General features: G+C 43.3%; 1 protein-coding gene across 1 annotated transcript in view; it reads left to right on the top strand.

Moving 5' to 3' along the window:
- The window catches only part of plppr2a (phospholipid phosphatase related 2a), a 57,984-nt gene that overhangs the window by 32,481 nt on the left and 6,704 nt on the right, over positions 1-18,799 (top strand). The window contains exon 3 of the mRNA XM_030057693.1: positions 46-234. Coding sequence (XP_029913553.1) covers positions 46-234 — 189 coding nt within the window. The remainder of the gene's footprint in view (positions 1-45; positions 235-18,799) is intronic.

Raw genomic sequence — 18,799 nt, forward strand, 5'->3', positions numbered from 1 at the left:
CATCTCCTTGCCTCGCCTAACAGAGGGATAATGTTCTATTTCCAGCTGGTGATCATGGCTGGGACGGTTCTGCTGGCGTACTACTTTGAGTATACGGACACCTTCCCCGTGCACATCCAGGGCTTCTTCTGCTACGACAAGACCTTCTCTAAGCCTTACCCCGGCCCGGATGACACCAGCAAGATCCCGCCTGTGCTCATCTACTCACTTGTCACAGCCATCCCCACCTTCACGGTAAGAGTTACCGATACGATGCATGTGGGACCATGTGTGTATTTGTGTTTAAGTGTGTATGCAAGTTAAAGGGAAAGAGGTGTGTGTGAGACTAAGAAAGAAAGGTGTGCACCAGGGACAGAAAAGTGTAAGTCTGTCTGTGTGTGTCTACAATATGTTGAGAGAGAGAGAGAAAGAGAGAAAGGGAGAGAGCTCTAACAGAAAATAAGAAGTTGCCGGAGTGGCTGGCTACTAATTTATTGACTTAAAATTGATATTGAGGTTATGCGTTTGAGTTGTTTTGTGTCTGCCCACTTGTGTTGCTTAGCTCATGTTGTAAAAAAGTGTATGACGCGTGTATGTTTTTCTCTTTTCTAATTCTACTTGAGTTTCGGTTGTGAATCATCTCTGGTGTCTTTTTCTGCCAATATATTGAGCAGATTGGCAAGCTGCATGGAGATAACCCCCTCCATCCTTTACAGACAGGTGTGTGTGTGTGTGTGTGTGTGTGTGTGTGTGTGTGAGACCCCGGGCTGTTAGTGTGGATAAAACAGAGACAGACGGGGATCAGCTCAGACCACACTGAGATGTAATGGAAATGGGCAGTCAGGTCATGGGAGAGAGAGTGAGAGAGGTAGAGACAGAGAGGCAATCAATCGGCAAACAAAAGGGGAAGCCGAAACTGTGGAAAACTTTGAGTCGAGACAGAGCGATAATGGCAGGCAGCAGATGCTGGCTGAAAAGAAAAAACTCAGGATGATAGGTGAGAATAAGAGACAGTGAACACAAAGGAAGGCAATTTGGAGGGGGGCGTGTACTGGTGTGTCTGTTAGTGTGTGCGCATGTGTATGTGTATGTGAGAAAAAGAGAGAGAGAGAGAGAGAGAGAGAGAGCTGTTGAGCCCCTGGTGAGACGGAAGGCAGTGAGCGTGAAATGTGTAACACCTGGCACTGACTCCGAGTACAGACAGAGACCTGAACAGCTTACATCCCCAACACACCACAGACAAAAAAACACACCAGGCTATAGCCATAGTACATCACAGATAAAACCAGCTTACAGACACAATACAAAACAGACAAATAATCTGGCCAGATTACATGCACAGCATGCCGTAAAAACAGGCTGCATTTACAGTCACAGACCAGTTTACAACCACAATAGAAAACAGACAAATCCTGGCCAGCGTACAGTAGTTTGCTGGCAAGGAGAAAGGTTGCGGTTATTGTAATGGGGAACAGAGCACAGAGGTCCGAGCTTGGCTGATGGCCACGGTACACCTCAAACATCACTTGAATGAAACTATGTTAGCAGTTGGCAGCAACAGCAAAATAATATGCATGATCCCTAATCTAATGTGCTCAAATCTCTTCATCCTTTTTTGTATCCTGCACTGTCATGACAGTATGACACACACACACACACACACACACACACACACACACACACACACACACACACACACACATATATATCTATAGATATAGATAGATCTATCTATCTATATCTATATCTATATCTATGTCTATATCTATATCTATCTATCTATATATGTAGATATAGATATATATAGATATAGATATAGATATAGACATAGTGGTTGATGTGCAGTATTTTGCAGAGGTAGCTTACAAATCCAGGCCAAAGCAGACCTTTAAAACTGTCCTAACTGAGGGTAAATTGCAGTGGACGTTGACCCAGGTCAGAGCACGTTATTTATACCGGCTACTCTGCCCTAACCTGGGCTGACGGAGGCCGTGGTGCGGGTAACAAGCAGGGAGGTAAATCCCTAACCCCCCAGGTTATAATGCCTGTCTGGTGCAAATGTGCCTCACCATTTACCATTGGTTCCAGAGGTGCCTCACTTCTCCTTTTGTACAGAGCAGCAGCAAAGCAGAAAAGCCAAGTCATTTATAAAAAATTGTTCTGAACTTTTATGGAGGCAGGTGAAGGGGTTTTGAACGATTAAAGTTATTTTGTGTTGCCAAGCAACATGATTCCACTAAGCATTGTATTTGGAACTGCTTGACTGTCTTCTGGTTTCTTTTATGTAGCCTAACTCCGAATACAAAAAAAGAATGGATATGCAGGAAAAGTCATTCTATTCCCAGCGTACTACCACTCTGCTACACAATTCAAATGTCAGACAGGAATTTTAGACTTGATTTTAAGAATAGACAACACAAAGAAAACCCTGTTTGGCTCAGTGTCTAAAAGTGCAAGCCACCGGAGCGTTTGGGTCGGTGCCAGAGTCCTCAAAGACCAACAGAGGGCACTCCAGCTCTCTGTTGGCTCCCAGCAGGGTCCCAACTCCTAATTAAAATCATCAATCACTTTCTGACGTGTCAATGTAAGGAACCAATCCACCGCTTGGAGACTGAAATAGGAGAGATGGGACTTGACATTGTCTCACCCCAGTATGTTGTTCACATTTGTATGTCCGTATATGTCCCTGATCCTGACTTACCTCCCAGGGGTCATAACGTGTTTTTATCTAGGTCAGATACATTTGTACTGCTCTATACTGCCTAAGCATTGGAGCTCTTACCTGAAAACGTACAGACCTCCGTAGGTTCCAGTTAACACTGATCCACATTCTCAAGCTTCCTGACATCAGACCAATTTTATACTGTCAACACTGTGAAATCAAATCGACAGTCTAGTATTAGTGGTCTGACATCAGACCAGCTCTTGCTGTCAGTGAAAATCTCCAAAATACTCTAATTTCCCAAATGTCAATTGTTCAGAAACTAAGACAAATAGTCTTGTTTTCACCTTGACAGCTGTGCATTTTTCAATGCCGCCACTGGTTTTTCAAAGTATCTCCCAACTCAAAGGGTCACAGTATTTTCTCAGCCTATACGGGATTATTCAACAGCACAACAACTGAGCCACGGAGCTCTGACCTCAGCCTGCAACATCAAGAAAACACTCCACCAACAGCATTTCTGACAGTACAACAACCTTCTTCACTAAAATGCTGGCTAGCTGGTTATGGTAGAGCTGAATATCAGTAAATCGTCGTCACAAGATGTTTTCATTGTCCATCAATGCCTCAAAAACGGTATAAATCACGAGGGAGAGATGACAGACGTTTATGAATGTCTGTGCTTACAGATCAGCTTCAGCACACTTCCAAGGGCAGTGCGGTTGGCTTTTACCCCAAGGCAACTGCTGCGTCTGCAGTAACACTGGAACTTCTCCTTATGCACACACACACACACACACACACACACACACACACACACACAACTAGAGTTTGGTTCATTTTTAGGGCATCTTGAAAGTTTGCCTAATGGAGCTTGTAAGCCAGTTACGTCTAGGATGAATTAACTTGTCTAGCACAGATTCAGTCTGACAGTGTGTGTGCATCTGTGTGTGTGCATGCATGCGCACACAACTGTGTGTGTGCCCATGCGTGTGTCAGCTCATTTTTAAGGCCTTCTCATCACTTTTGTCTCTCTGTCCTCTTGTCAGGCTCTCTGCATCTTGTGACCTTCGTACTACGTGTGCTGAGGAGAGTGTTGAAATGCAAATCTGCATGAGTGATATGTTTAAGTACCTTTCATTCGCTGTATGGTCCAAGAGTCTTCTGTCTCTCCGGGTGCTAATTCTGAACTTGGGGTCAGTACTCTGTGGTGTACTGTAGCACAGCAGCCTCCATTCAGCCTCCTGAGCACATGCAGGTAGAAAGCCTCTCTGCGTTCACCTGCATCTAAATAGCAGCCACTGCATGAAAGCAAGCCTCCTGTCCTGCAGGGGGGCTGTCCTCAATCCACCTTAGACTAACACAGGACTTGGGTAGGGTACTATAAAAATTAATCCCCGGGCGCCCTGGATAAGAGCACGTACCATTTGTTAGGGCTGAGTCCTGATTGCAGTGTCCCGGGTTTGAATCTGACCTCAGGCCGTTTGCTGCATGTCGTCCCCTTTCTCTCCCTTCCCTTCCCTGTCTCTCTCTGCTGTGACTGTCAGATAAAGAAGAAATGCCAAAAAAAATCTAAATAAATCCCATCACAGCCACCGATTACTTCGTCAGAGTTGTAGTCAGTGATGCTTCCTGAGGGCTACCCAGCCTCAGTGATGGATTCTGATTACATTCAGTTACTTTCCTCTCAGATTTATTTTGTGTTTGCGGTATAAAGGTACACACGAGATAAGACAAGGCCAGCTTTGTTGAGCCAGACTGCATTGCTGAAGGATTTTTTCCAGTGGTAACGGGCAAGTCAATTAGTTAGTAGTGTACATTTGTGGTGCGGCTGTCAGCTGTTTTCAGTTGATAAATAAAGCAAGTAATAAGTTATTTGTGTAATGTCGGTATATGGGGTTATGGTGTCTTTTTTGTGTAGATAACAGAAAGCGAATATGGTTTTGTATCAGTATGATGCATCTGAGTGGGAGTTGCAGAGGGCTGGACTCACATGTCAATAGTCTGAATACAGTTCTTCAGTGGTGTGTGACATTAAAATGATTTTATTTGTGTCATTTCATTGTGTTTTTTGTCAAAGCCTCGCTGAGCATATTGTACTGTTGCAGTCCTGTGGCAATTATCACATGCTGCCCAAATCTAAATGCATGAAATATGTTTTTGTAAGGGCGCTAATGAGGCTTTAGTTTCAGTTTAGTGAACGCACGCTACACTTAACAAAATTAAGATCAATGGAAGAATCGCCGGGAGCAGTTAGTTCACACTTCACTTTGTTTCCCTACCAACTGAGAGCCATGACAGATAACATGATCTAAGTTATCCAGACACAGATAAGTCTAGCTAGCATTTAGCGAACCGGGCCTGTGTTACTTGCCTTGTTAACACACCGGGCTAAACGTTAAAAGCTCTCATGATCCTGCTGGCTCACTGCGCTGGTAATGAGGAGGTCGTCCAGTGCTGCTTGGATATCACCAATTTGAAATTAAAAATTCACAATTGTGACTGTAGCTAAGAGCATTGCAGGTTCAGGAGCAATCACGGAGCAATGCGCATTCATTTGATCGGCAACTGAGGGGTTTTGCCAATTCAAAGATGAGAGCCAATCAAGCACAGTGCTCAGAATTTGAGTGACGGGAGCGTGTGCAGACTAAAGGTACACGAACACCAAGTGCAGCCGCGTTTATCAGCTGGACACATTCTATTCATTGTCGGGGGATACAGCTGCACAGTGTGTGCCGGATATGTTGCAACAAGTGGACGAATCATTTGGCTGGTCTGTATTTCAACTTCATGCAAATTAATCCATCCGATGGAATGTTTTTGGCTCACAAAAGTTTGGTGAAACTGGCAAATCAGGCTTTGCAAATCAAATACCAATCAATTCTGCAACAGCGCTTTGCATTTCCCACTTCACATGTTTTCAGAAACATATTTTAGTGTACTGTTTAGGTGAAAATGAGAAAGTTAATGAGCCACCGCTTTCTTCCAACTTGAAAATAAAGAAGGGCCCGCTTTCTCGCGGTGTGTTTATCCCTTCAGTTGAAGTCACTCCGTGTTTTAGCTTGCTGTCAAACAGGAAAATAGAGAGGCTCGCTGTAAATAAAGAGGAAGCTAACCCACCCATCAGCCGGAGCATTTTGGGTTCACGCATCATCACATTTGTTTGCCAGATTTGGTGCGTGCATCAAATCTTCTTGCTGTCCCACACTGGTGTGACTCATCACCTCACAAAAATCCAGACGATCTTCAATAAACCTTCTAAAATGAATCACGGCTATGCCACTTAAAATTAAAAGGAAAATGGATACGGGTGAAGTAAGGGCAAGTGAGCCGTCATCAAGAACAAGTCCTGAGTGCTGCATCAGTCCAGTCATTCAACACGGAGGAGTCATCCAGTCAGTCAGCAAGTAAAGTTTAAGTTTTCCCAGAGCTAGTGTTCCACTTTTTCACATGCATCTGTAATCACTCGGGGTGCATGCTTTAGGTAATGCAGTTACATCATTTCAAATATTCCATTCCCACCCTCAGCACACAGCCTCAGACATGAGGACGAGCTCAGGTTTATGCTATAATAAGTCAAGGCTTTTACAGTGACAGCTCTGCCTGGTGTCTTGTGCAGTCTTATGTCCCTTGCCCCATCAGCGTGTATTTCACACTCCTCCTCGCAACATTTCTATCTCCTCACCTCACACTTTCCTCCTCCCGACTTCCTTGTACTGTCTCTTATTGCAGCCATTCTCTTCTCATGTTCCATGCATCGCCTTCCTTTCCTCGCTACAACCTCATCGGAGTTAGAGCTGCCCTTTTCTGATAGCAGTAAATGAATGTAGTAAATGGTGCTGAGTAAAAGATGGATAATATATGCTTGTATGAAATTTGAGATACTGATACCAAAAGTAGCCATACCCTACACCCCTCTGAACTCCGGCTGGTGCTAAAACCAACCCATGTAAATGGAGTTGACATGGATTACCTTCCATTGCCTCCTAAATGTTTTCCCCATCTACGTTTACCCCGTCTAACATCCCTGGCTTCTTCCTGTTGTCTCCGCCCTCTTTAACACCTTCTCATACCTTTTCTAACTCTTCCCAGTCTCCCCTCTATGACCTCTCCTCACACCCGCATTTGTCTCACCTCCCAATTAACATGTTTCATCTGAGAACTGATGGGGCTTCTCAGCACGTCTGCTCCGATAACTAGTGACTGTAACAGAGGCGCTAATCATCACTCAGAGGCTGACGAGTATGGAGGAGCCCGACCAGACAAGAACTCCAAAAAAAAAAAAAAAAAGAAAAAAAAAGAAATGTGTTTCTCTTTTCCACATGCTGCTCTTTATCTTAGATGAAAAGAGGAGGAGTGGCCTTTTGCAGCACAGAAATCCAATATTGAGATAAAAGGCGTGACGTGACTATCAATCTGGTGAATATTTTGCATAATAAGCTGGTTAAAACTACCCTCTGTGATTGTTCAGCAGTGATGTGCTACAAGGCTCTCTGCGGGTACCTAAAAGGATCACTCTGTTTTTTGTATTTTATTTTTTTGATACAATTTCACACTGTACACTTTAGAAAAATACTTCAGACCATCTGCTTCAATGTTATCACTAAAGGTGATTCCTAGTTGTTGTTGTTTTACACTTAGGCACTGCAAAAAAATCTCTATCTTAACAAGGCAGTTTGTCGTATTCAATATTAAATTCTTAATTTTTTTTAAAGGAATACTGCTACTCTGTGGGCAAATTTTCCAATTTCCCCAGACTGAGACAAGATTTTTGATACCATCTTGGTTCCTATGGGTAGCATCTCATCTTAGCTTAGCAATAAAGACTTGAGGTCTATGGGAGTCGTTAGCCTAGCTCAGTCAAAGTGAAAAAAATCAACCTTACAGCAACTCTGAAGCTGTCATATTCACAAAATGTGTCATGTGTATTTGAAATAAATGTCTTGGGCGTTTTTGTTGTTGTTGTTGTTGTTTTTCAAAAAGACAGTTGTTTTAGGAGAAGTTTGATGGTGGAACTGTAACTGCTGACCACATTTATCCTGCCATTTATCACAGGGATCTTTGCACCACTGAAGGTAGAGGTAGGACCAGCACAATTTAACTTCTCCTAGAACAACTCTTTTTCATTTGTCTCAAATTCACAATATATATAGTGTAAACAAGACAGCTTTGGAATAGCTGCAAAGTTTATTTTGTCTTATTCTTTAAAACAAGTGAAAAAATCTGCAAGCAGGATGAGATCCTTACACTTGTTTCCAGATTTTTTTTTTTTTTTAATCAAGTTTAATTCTCTTGATACTTGTCGGGCTGATCTGCCTTATTCTGCTTCGATTCATCATATTTATGCTCACTTTCAGAAAATTCTGAAACAAGTGAGATGAACTCATCCTATTGGCACATTTATTTCAGTTGTTTTATGATAAACAAGATTTTAACAGTGAGTACACAATGACTTGTGGAGTTGGATTTTTTTTTTTTTTTTTTTTTTTTTACAGTGTATCATGGTCTGTCATTCCAGTATCCATTTCCTGTGCATTCATGTGCATGACTGATGTGGATGCAATCCCAGTGTGTTGCATTGTAAACCCCCCCTCCAGTCTAATTCAGTGGTAATTAGGCTGATGGTTAGACGCTGTTTTGCCCAGTGAAATAGGTCAATGCTCTTTCCACCTGTGTGTTTCTTGAATCTCTGTGCTGCAGCAGTTTGGATGCCCTGTGCAGCCTTTATTTGCTGTTTGCTGTGTTGAACCCTCACCGAGGCGTCCTGTCAGCATCCTCAGATCCTCAGTCATAATGTCAGCGGGCTGACATTAAACTCCACCGCGTCTCACCCAGGGGAACGAGTGAACTCTCCGTCCTCCTTCCCAGGGTAACCATGACCCCGCCATGCTCTCGATCTGTCTGTTTACCTATCTTTCTGTCCTCTCTCGTGCTGGCCTCCTCCCCCTCTCTCTCTTATTGCTTTGCGCCATATCGCTTTCAAACACAGACCTACACACGTACACACACACACAAAGGGCCAGTATGCAGCTAACCCAGGTTAATGAGACAGATGGTGGGGTGAGCTCCATGGTGTGAGAGGGGGGAGTTTGTTGCTTCGACACTGCCTGCCATGGGAGCATATGCGTCTAGATGAAGGCTTTCTCACTTTTGTACCTCAACTTCTGTTTTTCAACCCGGGATGGAGAGAATAGAGAAAGAGGGGAATCGAGAGAGAGGGAGGGATTGATATAGGAGGGAGAAGGATGGAAATGTGGGATAACAGGGAGAATATATTAATGTAGGATAAAAATACGACCCTTGAGAGAGAGAGAGAGAGGGAGAGAGAGACAGAGGGAGAGAGAGAAAAGGAATTTGCAAAACAGAGAGGGGAAATTATTTATTCAAAACAAAACCTCGCAGTCCTTCAAATTTCACAGAAAAACAACTCAAGAGAGAAGATGAAATCAGTGTCGCTGCTTAGAGAGGAAACCCCAAGAGACACGGATAGGGATCCTATTCATAGAAGGAGGAGGAAAATGTAGTTTTCTTCGGTGCATATTCAGGCGGCTTCCTTGATGCTCTATCTGCTCTAGCTATCTGCTGGTGGTGATATCCATACAGGGGGATAATTTACCACAGCCCTCACTGATCCTGCTCTGCCTTTGCTATGATAATCACTTAACCCAGTCGCATCACAAAACGCCGCATCCCCAAATGATTTTGATGTTCACATCTTGAAACAATCCCCTTGATCTGTCTGTCACCTTTTCCCTCTATTCTTAGTTTCTCTCGGAAGCCTCTTGCCTTTTCCTTCAACTGTTCAAACCTCCCTGCTCTCAATCTCTTTCTCTCTTTCACACAAGCTCGCCTTTCCCCCCTCTGTGGATAGGTTTACAGTTGAGTTGCCTCAGTAAGCTCCATGTACCATTTGCCTGGTAGGCCCGGGGCTGTTGTTGCATCAACCTGATTGGCTATGCAGCCTATGGAGAAAGAGAGGCAGAGATTGAGTGTGTTTGTGTGAGAGAGAGAGAAAGAAAGAGAAAGGGAGAGAGAGAAAAAGATAATGTGTGTGTGTGTGTGTGTGTGTGTGTGTGTGTGTGTGTGTGTGCGAGCGCGCGTGCATGTGCACTTGCATGCGTGTGTGTGTGTTTATGCCTTCCTGTATGCCTATCTGGCGGTTTCAGCAGAAGTCACACACTCCTGTGAAATGAGATTAAACTGAACAGTACTTGTCATTTCAGCTTCTTAGCTTTGATCCCCTTTTCAGTCAGGCAGGGAGGGGAGAGCCCTAAGGGGTCCTGAATGGCTGGTGGAATGCCATGCTTCACTCAGCACCTCAGAGATCTCTTGACAAATGACAATACCCAATCTGCATCCACTCCAGGGGTGCATCCCAATTCCTCACCATTTTCCCACATTTTTTGTCTTAACCACTGCACCAGCTCAGTGTAGGAGTGTGAGCGTTGCACCCGTTGTTAACAAGAATCTTCTTGATTGTGCAGATTTAAGTCCAGCACGCCTCTCGCTGCATTTGTCATTGCAGTTATTTTATCCTTTTGCACATATACATCTGTCTTAGTCAGTTTGTTGTTGTTTTTTTCTCCCTCTCCCCTCTCTGTTTTTTCTTACTCTTGTCATAATTAGTGCATTTGCAATTTGGATGAGCTGCGAGACCTAATTTGGTTCAAGTGGTGTTGTTGCTTGTTTGTTTTCTGCAAGTCATGTGTTTGTTTATGAGCCCTTACACTTGTCTGTAATCTGAGTAGGCCTTCTTAAGGATTCATCAAACGAAGATGAAAAGAGCAGTGCCTGAAGGATGTGATGAATGGATGTGATACAAACAGGTGAATGAAGGATTTATGCTTATGTTTTATAAGGTGGCAGAGCGGCCAGCGGTCACTGCACTGTGACTAGAAGGTCCCAGATCTGTTCTCCCATGTAATAATCCAAAGGGCTCCTGCTGAGGTCTCTTTGATCAAGGCACTGAACTCCAGGGATGCATCCCTCAGCTGACCATGTCCTCGAGGGAGGGTGAAGTTAAGGGTAGGAAATCAAAGAGCCCATTAACCACTCTATGATCAAGAGCATCACAAAATAGAAGATTTGAAGCCAAACATGTAAAAGACAGACAGCAGATGCACAAAAAAGGGAGCATGAAAAGGAACGGGACAAAATGGAAGGGAAAGACAAAAAGTAGGAGATATAGCCTACTTATCCTCCTAATAGAGGAACTGATAAAAGGTGAATGACAGAGGAATGACAGAGGAAAAGAGAGGGATTAGGGGAAGGGTGATGCAACACAATGGTAAAGAGGTTTTTCTGCTATAAGATGGAATAAATCCACACTCCTTCGAGTATCACACCACAATACGAAAAACAAATTTTTCGGCGTCTGGACAGAATATTCTCAGCAGGATAACACTGGTTAAGATGGTGCAATCACACATTAGTGTTGCTCATTGGAACTGGAGCACAGTCGTGTGTGTTGTCTGTGCGCCTGTGCATGCTTGAGTGGATGAGATTTTCGCAAAAGTGCATGCATCCATATTTATATATGCGATATCTTGCATTTCACTGTGTGTACACGCCCTTTACATCCATGCATGCATTTGCATATCCATCCAAGACAAAGAGCATGTTTACATCTCAGTTTACATCTTCATTCTTCACGAGGTGAACGGAATGAAATGCATGTTTAGATTTGGCAAAAAGGTGTTCTGCATTTGTTTGTTTTCTCGCTTCGCACCCATTCCACATAGTCAAAATCTGAGGGTAACCTCCATGTGAGTGAGGGTGATCCTGATGCACCCAGATGTGTGCAGTGTCTCTTGTATCATCCATTAGCTTGAATCTCACATATCCAGCGCACTGCAGAGATGGAGGTCGCTGTAGATGATGACACATAATGGGATGCTAGTGACAGCTAGGCATCTCTTTGTACTTTACACATGAATAACCTCCCCGATCTTGTCAGAAACATTAGGTCTTCAGGCTGCAGAGCTGTATCTCACAGAAAATGGGTCTGGGCCTGTCTGCGTCGGGTCTGCACAATATGAGAGCACTAGCATGATTCTACTGGACTGGGTGCTGAAAGATGAAATATCAGGTTTTTCTGCTGTAAATAAATAGCTTATTATGATCATCTTATTGTGATCATATCACAGTTGTTAAGAGGCAATTAAAGGGTGTATAAAATTTTGTCATGTTTTAGAAATGCCTCCCCCTTATTTGGGAGGAAATAAAAATTGCTCTCCGTCCCATCCTCCTTGTTAAATATAAACAAATCAACAACTGTGGAGAAGTAATGGGCTTGCAGACTTAAGGTCAAGTCACACCTGTGCACAATAACCAACCCGACTTGAGCTTTACTGTGTTTACATCATAAACTCTGGGTGCCTCTCAAAGTGTAGGCTGCAGCTGAGGAGGGACAGGTCCTTGGCAGTAGTGTGCTACAAAGGCTTCTCCTGTGGAAACAGTGTGAAATGCTACACCAGTGCCAAACATGTACGTCACCGGAAATGTCAACACTGACACATCTCACCCTCATATGATCTTTCGGAGACATTCAGAAAACAACCCCTTATATAAACCTTGGGCTTCAATTTAAGATGGGTTAGCTGTAGCTGGTAAAGCAGGTAAGGAGGATTAGCTGTTACTCTACTCGCTGTGTGGATAGTAGGATTTCCAGCTATTAGAAATGCCTCACTCGTCACATATAATAGAAAACATAACAGAGGCACAGTTTACAGCAGTTTGTATTTCAAATGAATACTCCAGTGTCTTTTTCTGACTTGCCCAGACTGAGACTAGATGTTGAATACATTTTCACCTCTGTACATCCAGTGGTTCAGTTCCCATGGGTGGCATTTAATATTAGCTTAGCATAATGACTTGAGGTCTATGGGAGCCATTAGCCTAGCTCTGTCAAAGTTTAAAAAAAAAAAAATCAACCTTAAAGCAACTCTGAAGTTGTCTTATTTACACGGTGTAAAATTTAACTTCTCCTGAGACAACTCTCATTTAAAAAAAAAAAAAATCAAAGATGTGTATTTCAAGTATCTTGCTGTTGTTACAAATCTCTCCGTGGGAAAACAAAGAGCCCTGAGGCGAACCCTTCCGGTAAGATTTTGGACCAATGAGAGAACAGTTTGCAAGCACATGGCATTTGTTTACAACTCTGGACCGCTGTTGAATGACTGAACACAAACGAACCAAGGGACAAACGCAAAAATTGTATCAGTTTAGCCCCTGAATCAGAGCAAAGCAAACAATTTTGAAAGCACTGTTTTCTGCCATTCGCAGGGTGTTTTAGATTTTCCTCGGACATACACACAGGACTGTAGTGTATCTAAGGCTGTGAATGACACTTAAAACCACTGGATGGAAGCTGCATGTGTCTGCTGTATGCAAAGGATGGAGCCTCAGTAACGTAACCGCTGAGACATGAGAAGCCGCTCCTCGACTTTGGATGATTCATGGCAGCCGATGTGGGAGCAGGGATGTCCATCTCAGGGTTTAACACAATAGTTGTTGCGCTGACATGAATCATCCATGCCATCAGCCTTCAAGTCCCTATTGTCCAGCAGAGACCTTGTGTGTCTGAATATCGTCTTCTCTGCAATTTTTTTTCCTCCTTCAGAACAGAGACGTTATTGTTATGTATCGATCTGACATCCTCTAACATTTGCTTGGTTCTTTCACCGGTTTGCTTCACAGCAATATCAGTTTTTTGCTCGGTATGTGCACCTAGGTACCGTGGCTGCCCGTGACGATCTGCAGAGGTGTGTGTGCTTTTGACTGCAATCTGAGCAGCAATCGCACCGCTCTGATGCAGCGCCATCATGCAGGCTGATTCCAGGGTGCGCGCCGAGTCCCTCGCAGCTTTACCGACATCATTACCAGACGACAATAACACCTTGTTGTGTTTTATGTCCTGCATTGTCTTCACAACATACAGGCCAACCTTGTTCTTGTATTCAGAGGGAGTGCTGGCAGTCTCTCTGTGTTGCATTAGATGGCAGTGCTCTCGTTGTTAACACTGTAACAGTGGAAACAGACAAATCTATAGACGTCCACTTGTATAACATGATCAGAGGTAAGCAGTTTCAGCAGCAATTGAAAAAGAAGTAGATTGGATGGTAGTAAAGTGAGGGATGAGCATATATCTGTTTTTTTTCCTGTACCTGCTTTTTGTCTCTTATTTCTCTGACAATTCCTGTTCTCGTGCCAGCCTCTCCTTTGCTTTCTCTCCCCCCTTATCTCTCTTAATTTTCTGTTACTTTCCCCTTCCCCCTTTTTTTCTTTCATTTATTCACTCAGTTTTGAAAACCCATTTTATTGCCTTCTAATAGATGCGCATTCAAAGACAGTGCAATTCTGCATGCACTCGTATTCTTCTAATACCCACTGACACAAATCGAGATGTGATTACTTGCAGACAGAGAGCACAATCTTCCAGCTGCCTTGTGCAGACAAAAAAATGTGTCTCTACTCCAGTGTGCATGCATCCACACACACACACATGCACACATACACAGACTTAGATTAACAAGGCACAAACTCCAGTTAATCCCTCATATTGGTATTAATGTGTGATTTAGCCGAGGACAACAGTGCAGTCCAGGCCTTCTCTCACCCTCAGTCTTTCACTTTCACTTTCTAATTTTCTTATTCTGCATCTCCATTCAACACGCGCTGGGTTTATGTCCCAGCTATTTTTACTTTGTGTGTGTGTGTGTGTGTGTGTATGTATGCATATTTCCTGCATCTACACGCTCATCCTACTATGACACAGCATTAATTATGCACCCTACAACCTTTTTCTCCAAATCCTCATGCGTACTGAGCAGCGCGGTCCTGGGTGCATCACAACACTTCTGCTGTCAGTGTGCAGATTGGACGGGCAGTTTAATTTCAAGGAATTACAACCCCGTCCTCCCTAAACTACTGCGACAGCGTCATTATGTTTAACGGTGAATCCTTGAAGGAGCAGTAAGGGCAGAGGGAGGGAGGTGGAGTGCATCCTACCGCAGTGAGGGGAGATAATTTAAAGACGTTGGTAGAAATAATGTGCTACATGATTCACACGGATGGCACCCAGGCATTAATAATTCATTTCTACAGCATTACCCCTAACCCCATCACTTTCTTACTTTTTTGCCTCTACTTCTCCTAACTCTCACACCGCTTCTCTCTCTTTCTCTCTCTTTCTCTCTCTCTAACTCTGTCTCCGTTGCTCTCGTTCAGTTTCTCTATCTTTCTAAATCTCCCTCATTACTGTTCCCTCTTTATAACTGAGAGGCTCAAAGGCCGATCACTGGGGGTGTGACGATTCATTGATTGCATCGATGCATTGATTATGCATTCTGCCAATTCACCCACGCTGATCTTAAATAGAATCAGTCATTCTCACTTTGGTCTGAATTGTTATGAAATACTTTGGACAAATAATATTCAGTGTCCCATTTTTTTCACATCTCTGGATAGTCTTAACATTTTTGCACATTTATTCAATAGAAATAATATCGGGATGTCATCAGTATCAGCTGAAAAAAGTCTTTAAATTGAAAAATCAGCATTGGTCCAGAATGAAAATTTCTATTGATGTCATCAATGTTGATATACTGAGTTGTACAGTGCACTTCCTTTCACATGGTCCCTGTAGATAGAGATTACATTTTATTAGTTTGTTTTGAAACTTGAAACGTGAAATAGATCAAATTTACCTTGGCTGTGGCTCGCGTCAGGATTGTCTCAGGGAGAGCATCGTCCAAACCTGTTTAAGTCGGATGAATCTTACAGTGTTATTTGAAAGAAATGTTATATAAAATCAAATATTGCATGTTCTACATATCATAAGTTTAAGTAGTTTTCTTATTTTGTCCAGTGAATGTGTAAACTTCGAAAAGCATTGTATTTTATGTCTGCATCTGCCAGTGAACGTTCACGATAACAGAAGGAATAATAAAATATTAATTCCATGATAAAGGAGCCTTGATGTTCCCTGCAGTTAGGTGGGGGAAAAAATGTGCATATATCAGTATCGACAACTGGCAAAAAGAGTTGGAAAATATCAAGTTATTGGATTTTGGCAAAAAAATCCAATGTCATTTGTCTCTATAATTGATAATTCCACTCGAATGCATTAAAGCTGAAGTAACAAGCCTTTTTTGACAATGTAAGGAGTAGAAAGAACAGATTTTTGTGTTTAAAAAATGTAGGGACTAAAAGAAAAAAGTTGACAGAAAGATAAAACCTCAAGTAAAGTACAGAAAAATGAAATACTTAAGTACAGCAACAAAGTGTTTGTACTACGTTATTTCCCACCTCTGTCCATGAATGCTGAGTGTGTAACACAAATTATCACGCATCCCATGCCGCACACATGCTCAGGCCCTTCCTGCACGCCACAGACCAGTGGTCCCCATGGAAACTGTCACCATGCTGTCATTTAATGTCCCCTTGAATGGTTGTCCACAGTGTGACCGTCCCCTAACATCTCCTCTTTGGTGCTATTGATTAAATCCCCTCAGGTTTGATTTCATGGCTCGTATCAGTGTTTAGAGGGTTGCCATGGAGCGCTCCGTGCAAAACCCAGTGGGGTTGTGTTTCACTAATGGAAGGAGGAACACAGCTGGACACACACTTCAGCACTGCTGCATTGACTGGGCCTCTGCAGGCTGTCAGCTCATTTGACTCGACTGGAGCCATTGTGCAACGCCACAAAACACAGGGACTTGACTGAAACATCATCATTTTCGACTGTCTCTCCCTTTCTCCGCTCTCCTCTGTCCCTCGCTCTCTTTTTATCTGTCACTCTCCGCTGCTCTCTCGGGAGACAGAGCCTCAGACATCGCCACTGTGGGTGATAAATCGGGGATTATGTTAAATGTGGAAAGAGGAGGGACGAGGTTGATGGGTTTGTGGAACACAGTCAACGTTAAAGTGGGTCCCACTGCTGTCGGCGCGCTGAAGAGGATGGAAATTTTCAAAATGTTTTAAGATTAAGTGCCGTCGTGGGTAGTTATTCACGAAGAGAGCCAAGTCCTAGTTTATGCCAGCGTCTTTGAGTGCCATAGGCCCTCAGACAGATGAGCCTCACAGTTTGAGTCTCTCAATGAAGCAATCATCAGTCTGGAGAGGCACCGCTGTTCAGACTAGCGGGGAGTAAATGGAGCACAGTTACCTGGCAGAAACCTCCGACACAGGCCTCATGCTCCTCACAAAGAGAAGAATGAAACGGCGCACTCCCACAGACAATAATTGCTGTTTCTAATCACATAAATCTCCAGATAGTCATGAGTTTGCAACTCAATCTGACCACAGCCGGGCAATCTAACGTTAATAAAACAGATGATGATTAAGGTATCTAATTAGATTCATTTGGAGTGTGAGCTCTGAGATCATTAGTCATGCTAAAAACTCTGAGCTTCATGGATGAGCTGGCGACTTCATTGTGGGCAAATGATTATCCTATGTAGAGCTGACTGAGTATAATGTTGGGACTTGTTGGCGATAAATGAGTCCTAGTGTAAGATCATTGCCTTCCTTAATGTGAGCTCCCCCTCGGAGAATACATGATAGCCTAAAAATGTGCCCTGTGATCAGCATCATTTATGCTTCTGGGCTTAATAATATCTGATTGGGACCATATCTGCCTGCTCGCTAGTGCTACTTACTCCCTTCTGTGCCAGTCAAATGGCTGAAACATACAAATGCAAAACTGTTTTGACAGTTGGGAAAAAAAAAAAAAAAAAAAAAACTAGCTATGCTCACAGCTTCATTTGGCAACTTCTGTTCAGCTAGTTCAAGCCGGTGTGTTAGCAGGCATCCATATTGCTGGATCACTACCAGCATCAGTGGGCAGTAAAAAGAGAATTGCCTCAAGTAGATTAATTAAGTATTTCATTGTTTTTATTGGTACAGGGATGGTAAATTCAGTAGAAAAAAAAAAAAAAAAAAACACACCACTCAAAGATGGCCTCTCCTCTCTGGCTAAGCTAACGGCTGGCAGCGCGTTTTTGTTTCCTAGGATGGTGACGGAATGAAACGAGCTTCCAAACTGTAAAACATTCCATTGCCATCCTAGGAAAAAAAGGACTGGCCTCTGTTGCTGACACTGACCTCGGGCCAACATTGCATTGCTCTTGATCCATTCATTGCTCGGCGCATCATCTCGCTCTATTTCCTTTTTCTGTCGTCGGCGTTCAGGATTTAGTAGCTTCCTATTGGATGTGGTGCTGTCAATCTGGCAATGCACACTGTGATTGGCTGGGAGCTACACACCCACTGCCCAAGGGCCGACACCCAGAAGAGTCCCAAGCTCAACAAAACACGAAACTCCAGGCAGAGGGCAGGGTCTCTGCAGATACACACACCAACACACTTCTAGTGGCTCATAAATGGTGATTGAGATGAGGGATTATTTTTGTGTGAGTCTATGTGTTTTTGTTTGTTTGTTTGTTTGTTTTTTAGGAAAATCCTGCTCATGCTGCCTTTAAGTACTATTTATTCTTGAGTATTATCATTGTCATTGTCGATTTGAGAGTTCCTAAAAGTCAGTTACTGTAATAGGGGCATTTTCTGCAGTAATCCATTCCAGCAGGGCTAGGTGGACTGGATAGAGGACATAGGGCTTTTTCACAGCAGACATTTTGACATGAAATAGCAGGGTAAACACAGGTGCTACGCATGCTGTTAATAAAGGTTCCTGTCATGGCTCATAACTCCTGCTTTCCCCTGTGTTTCTCCACGTTCCCTGCCTTTCTCGCCTGCTCGTCCGCTCACTCACTTGCCCACCTGTCCCCACCACAACCAACAACCCCCCTCATCCTTCAATAAACCCCCATCCTTTGCCTTCAACCTCGCGGCTGTGTCTGCTTCTGGGTCCAACAGAAAACAAAGCCGTAACAGGTTCCATTCCATTTAGGTCTAGCAGAGGCAGCGTCCTGCACTTGTTCATGCTGACTCACTGCAAAGGCTCTGGTATGCTTTAATGGAATGAAACCTTATTAGTGATGCTTGACTTTACCCTGCTATTTCAGGAAAAAATGGGCTCTGTGAAAAAGGTCTATTGTCTCGACCCCAGTAAGAAAATCTGACCATCAGAAAAGTGAAAATATCTCACTTGCTGAACATGAAAAAGCTCTTATTAGCACTACAACAGTAACAAATGTT

Source organism: Myripristis murdjan, chromosome 8 (genome assembly GCF_902150065.1).
Source record: "Myripristis murdjan chromosome 8, fMyrMur1.1, whole genome shotgun sequence".
Lineage (NCBI taxonomy): Eukaryota > Metazoa > Chordata > Actinopteri > Holocentriformes > Holocentridae > Myripristis > Myripristis murdjan.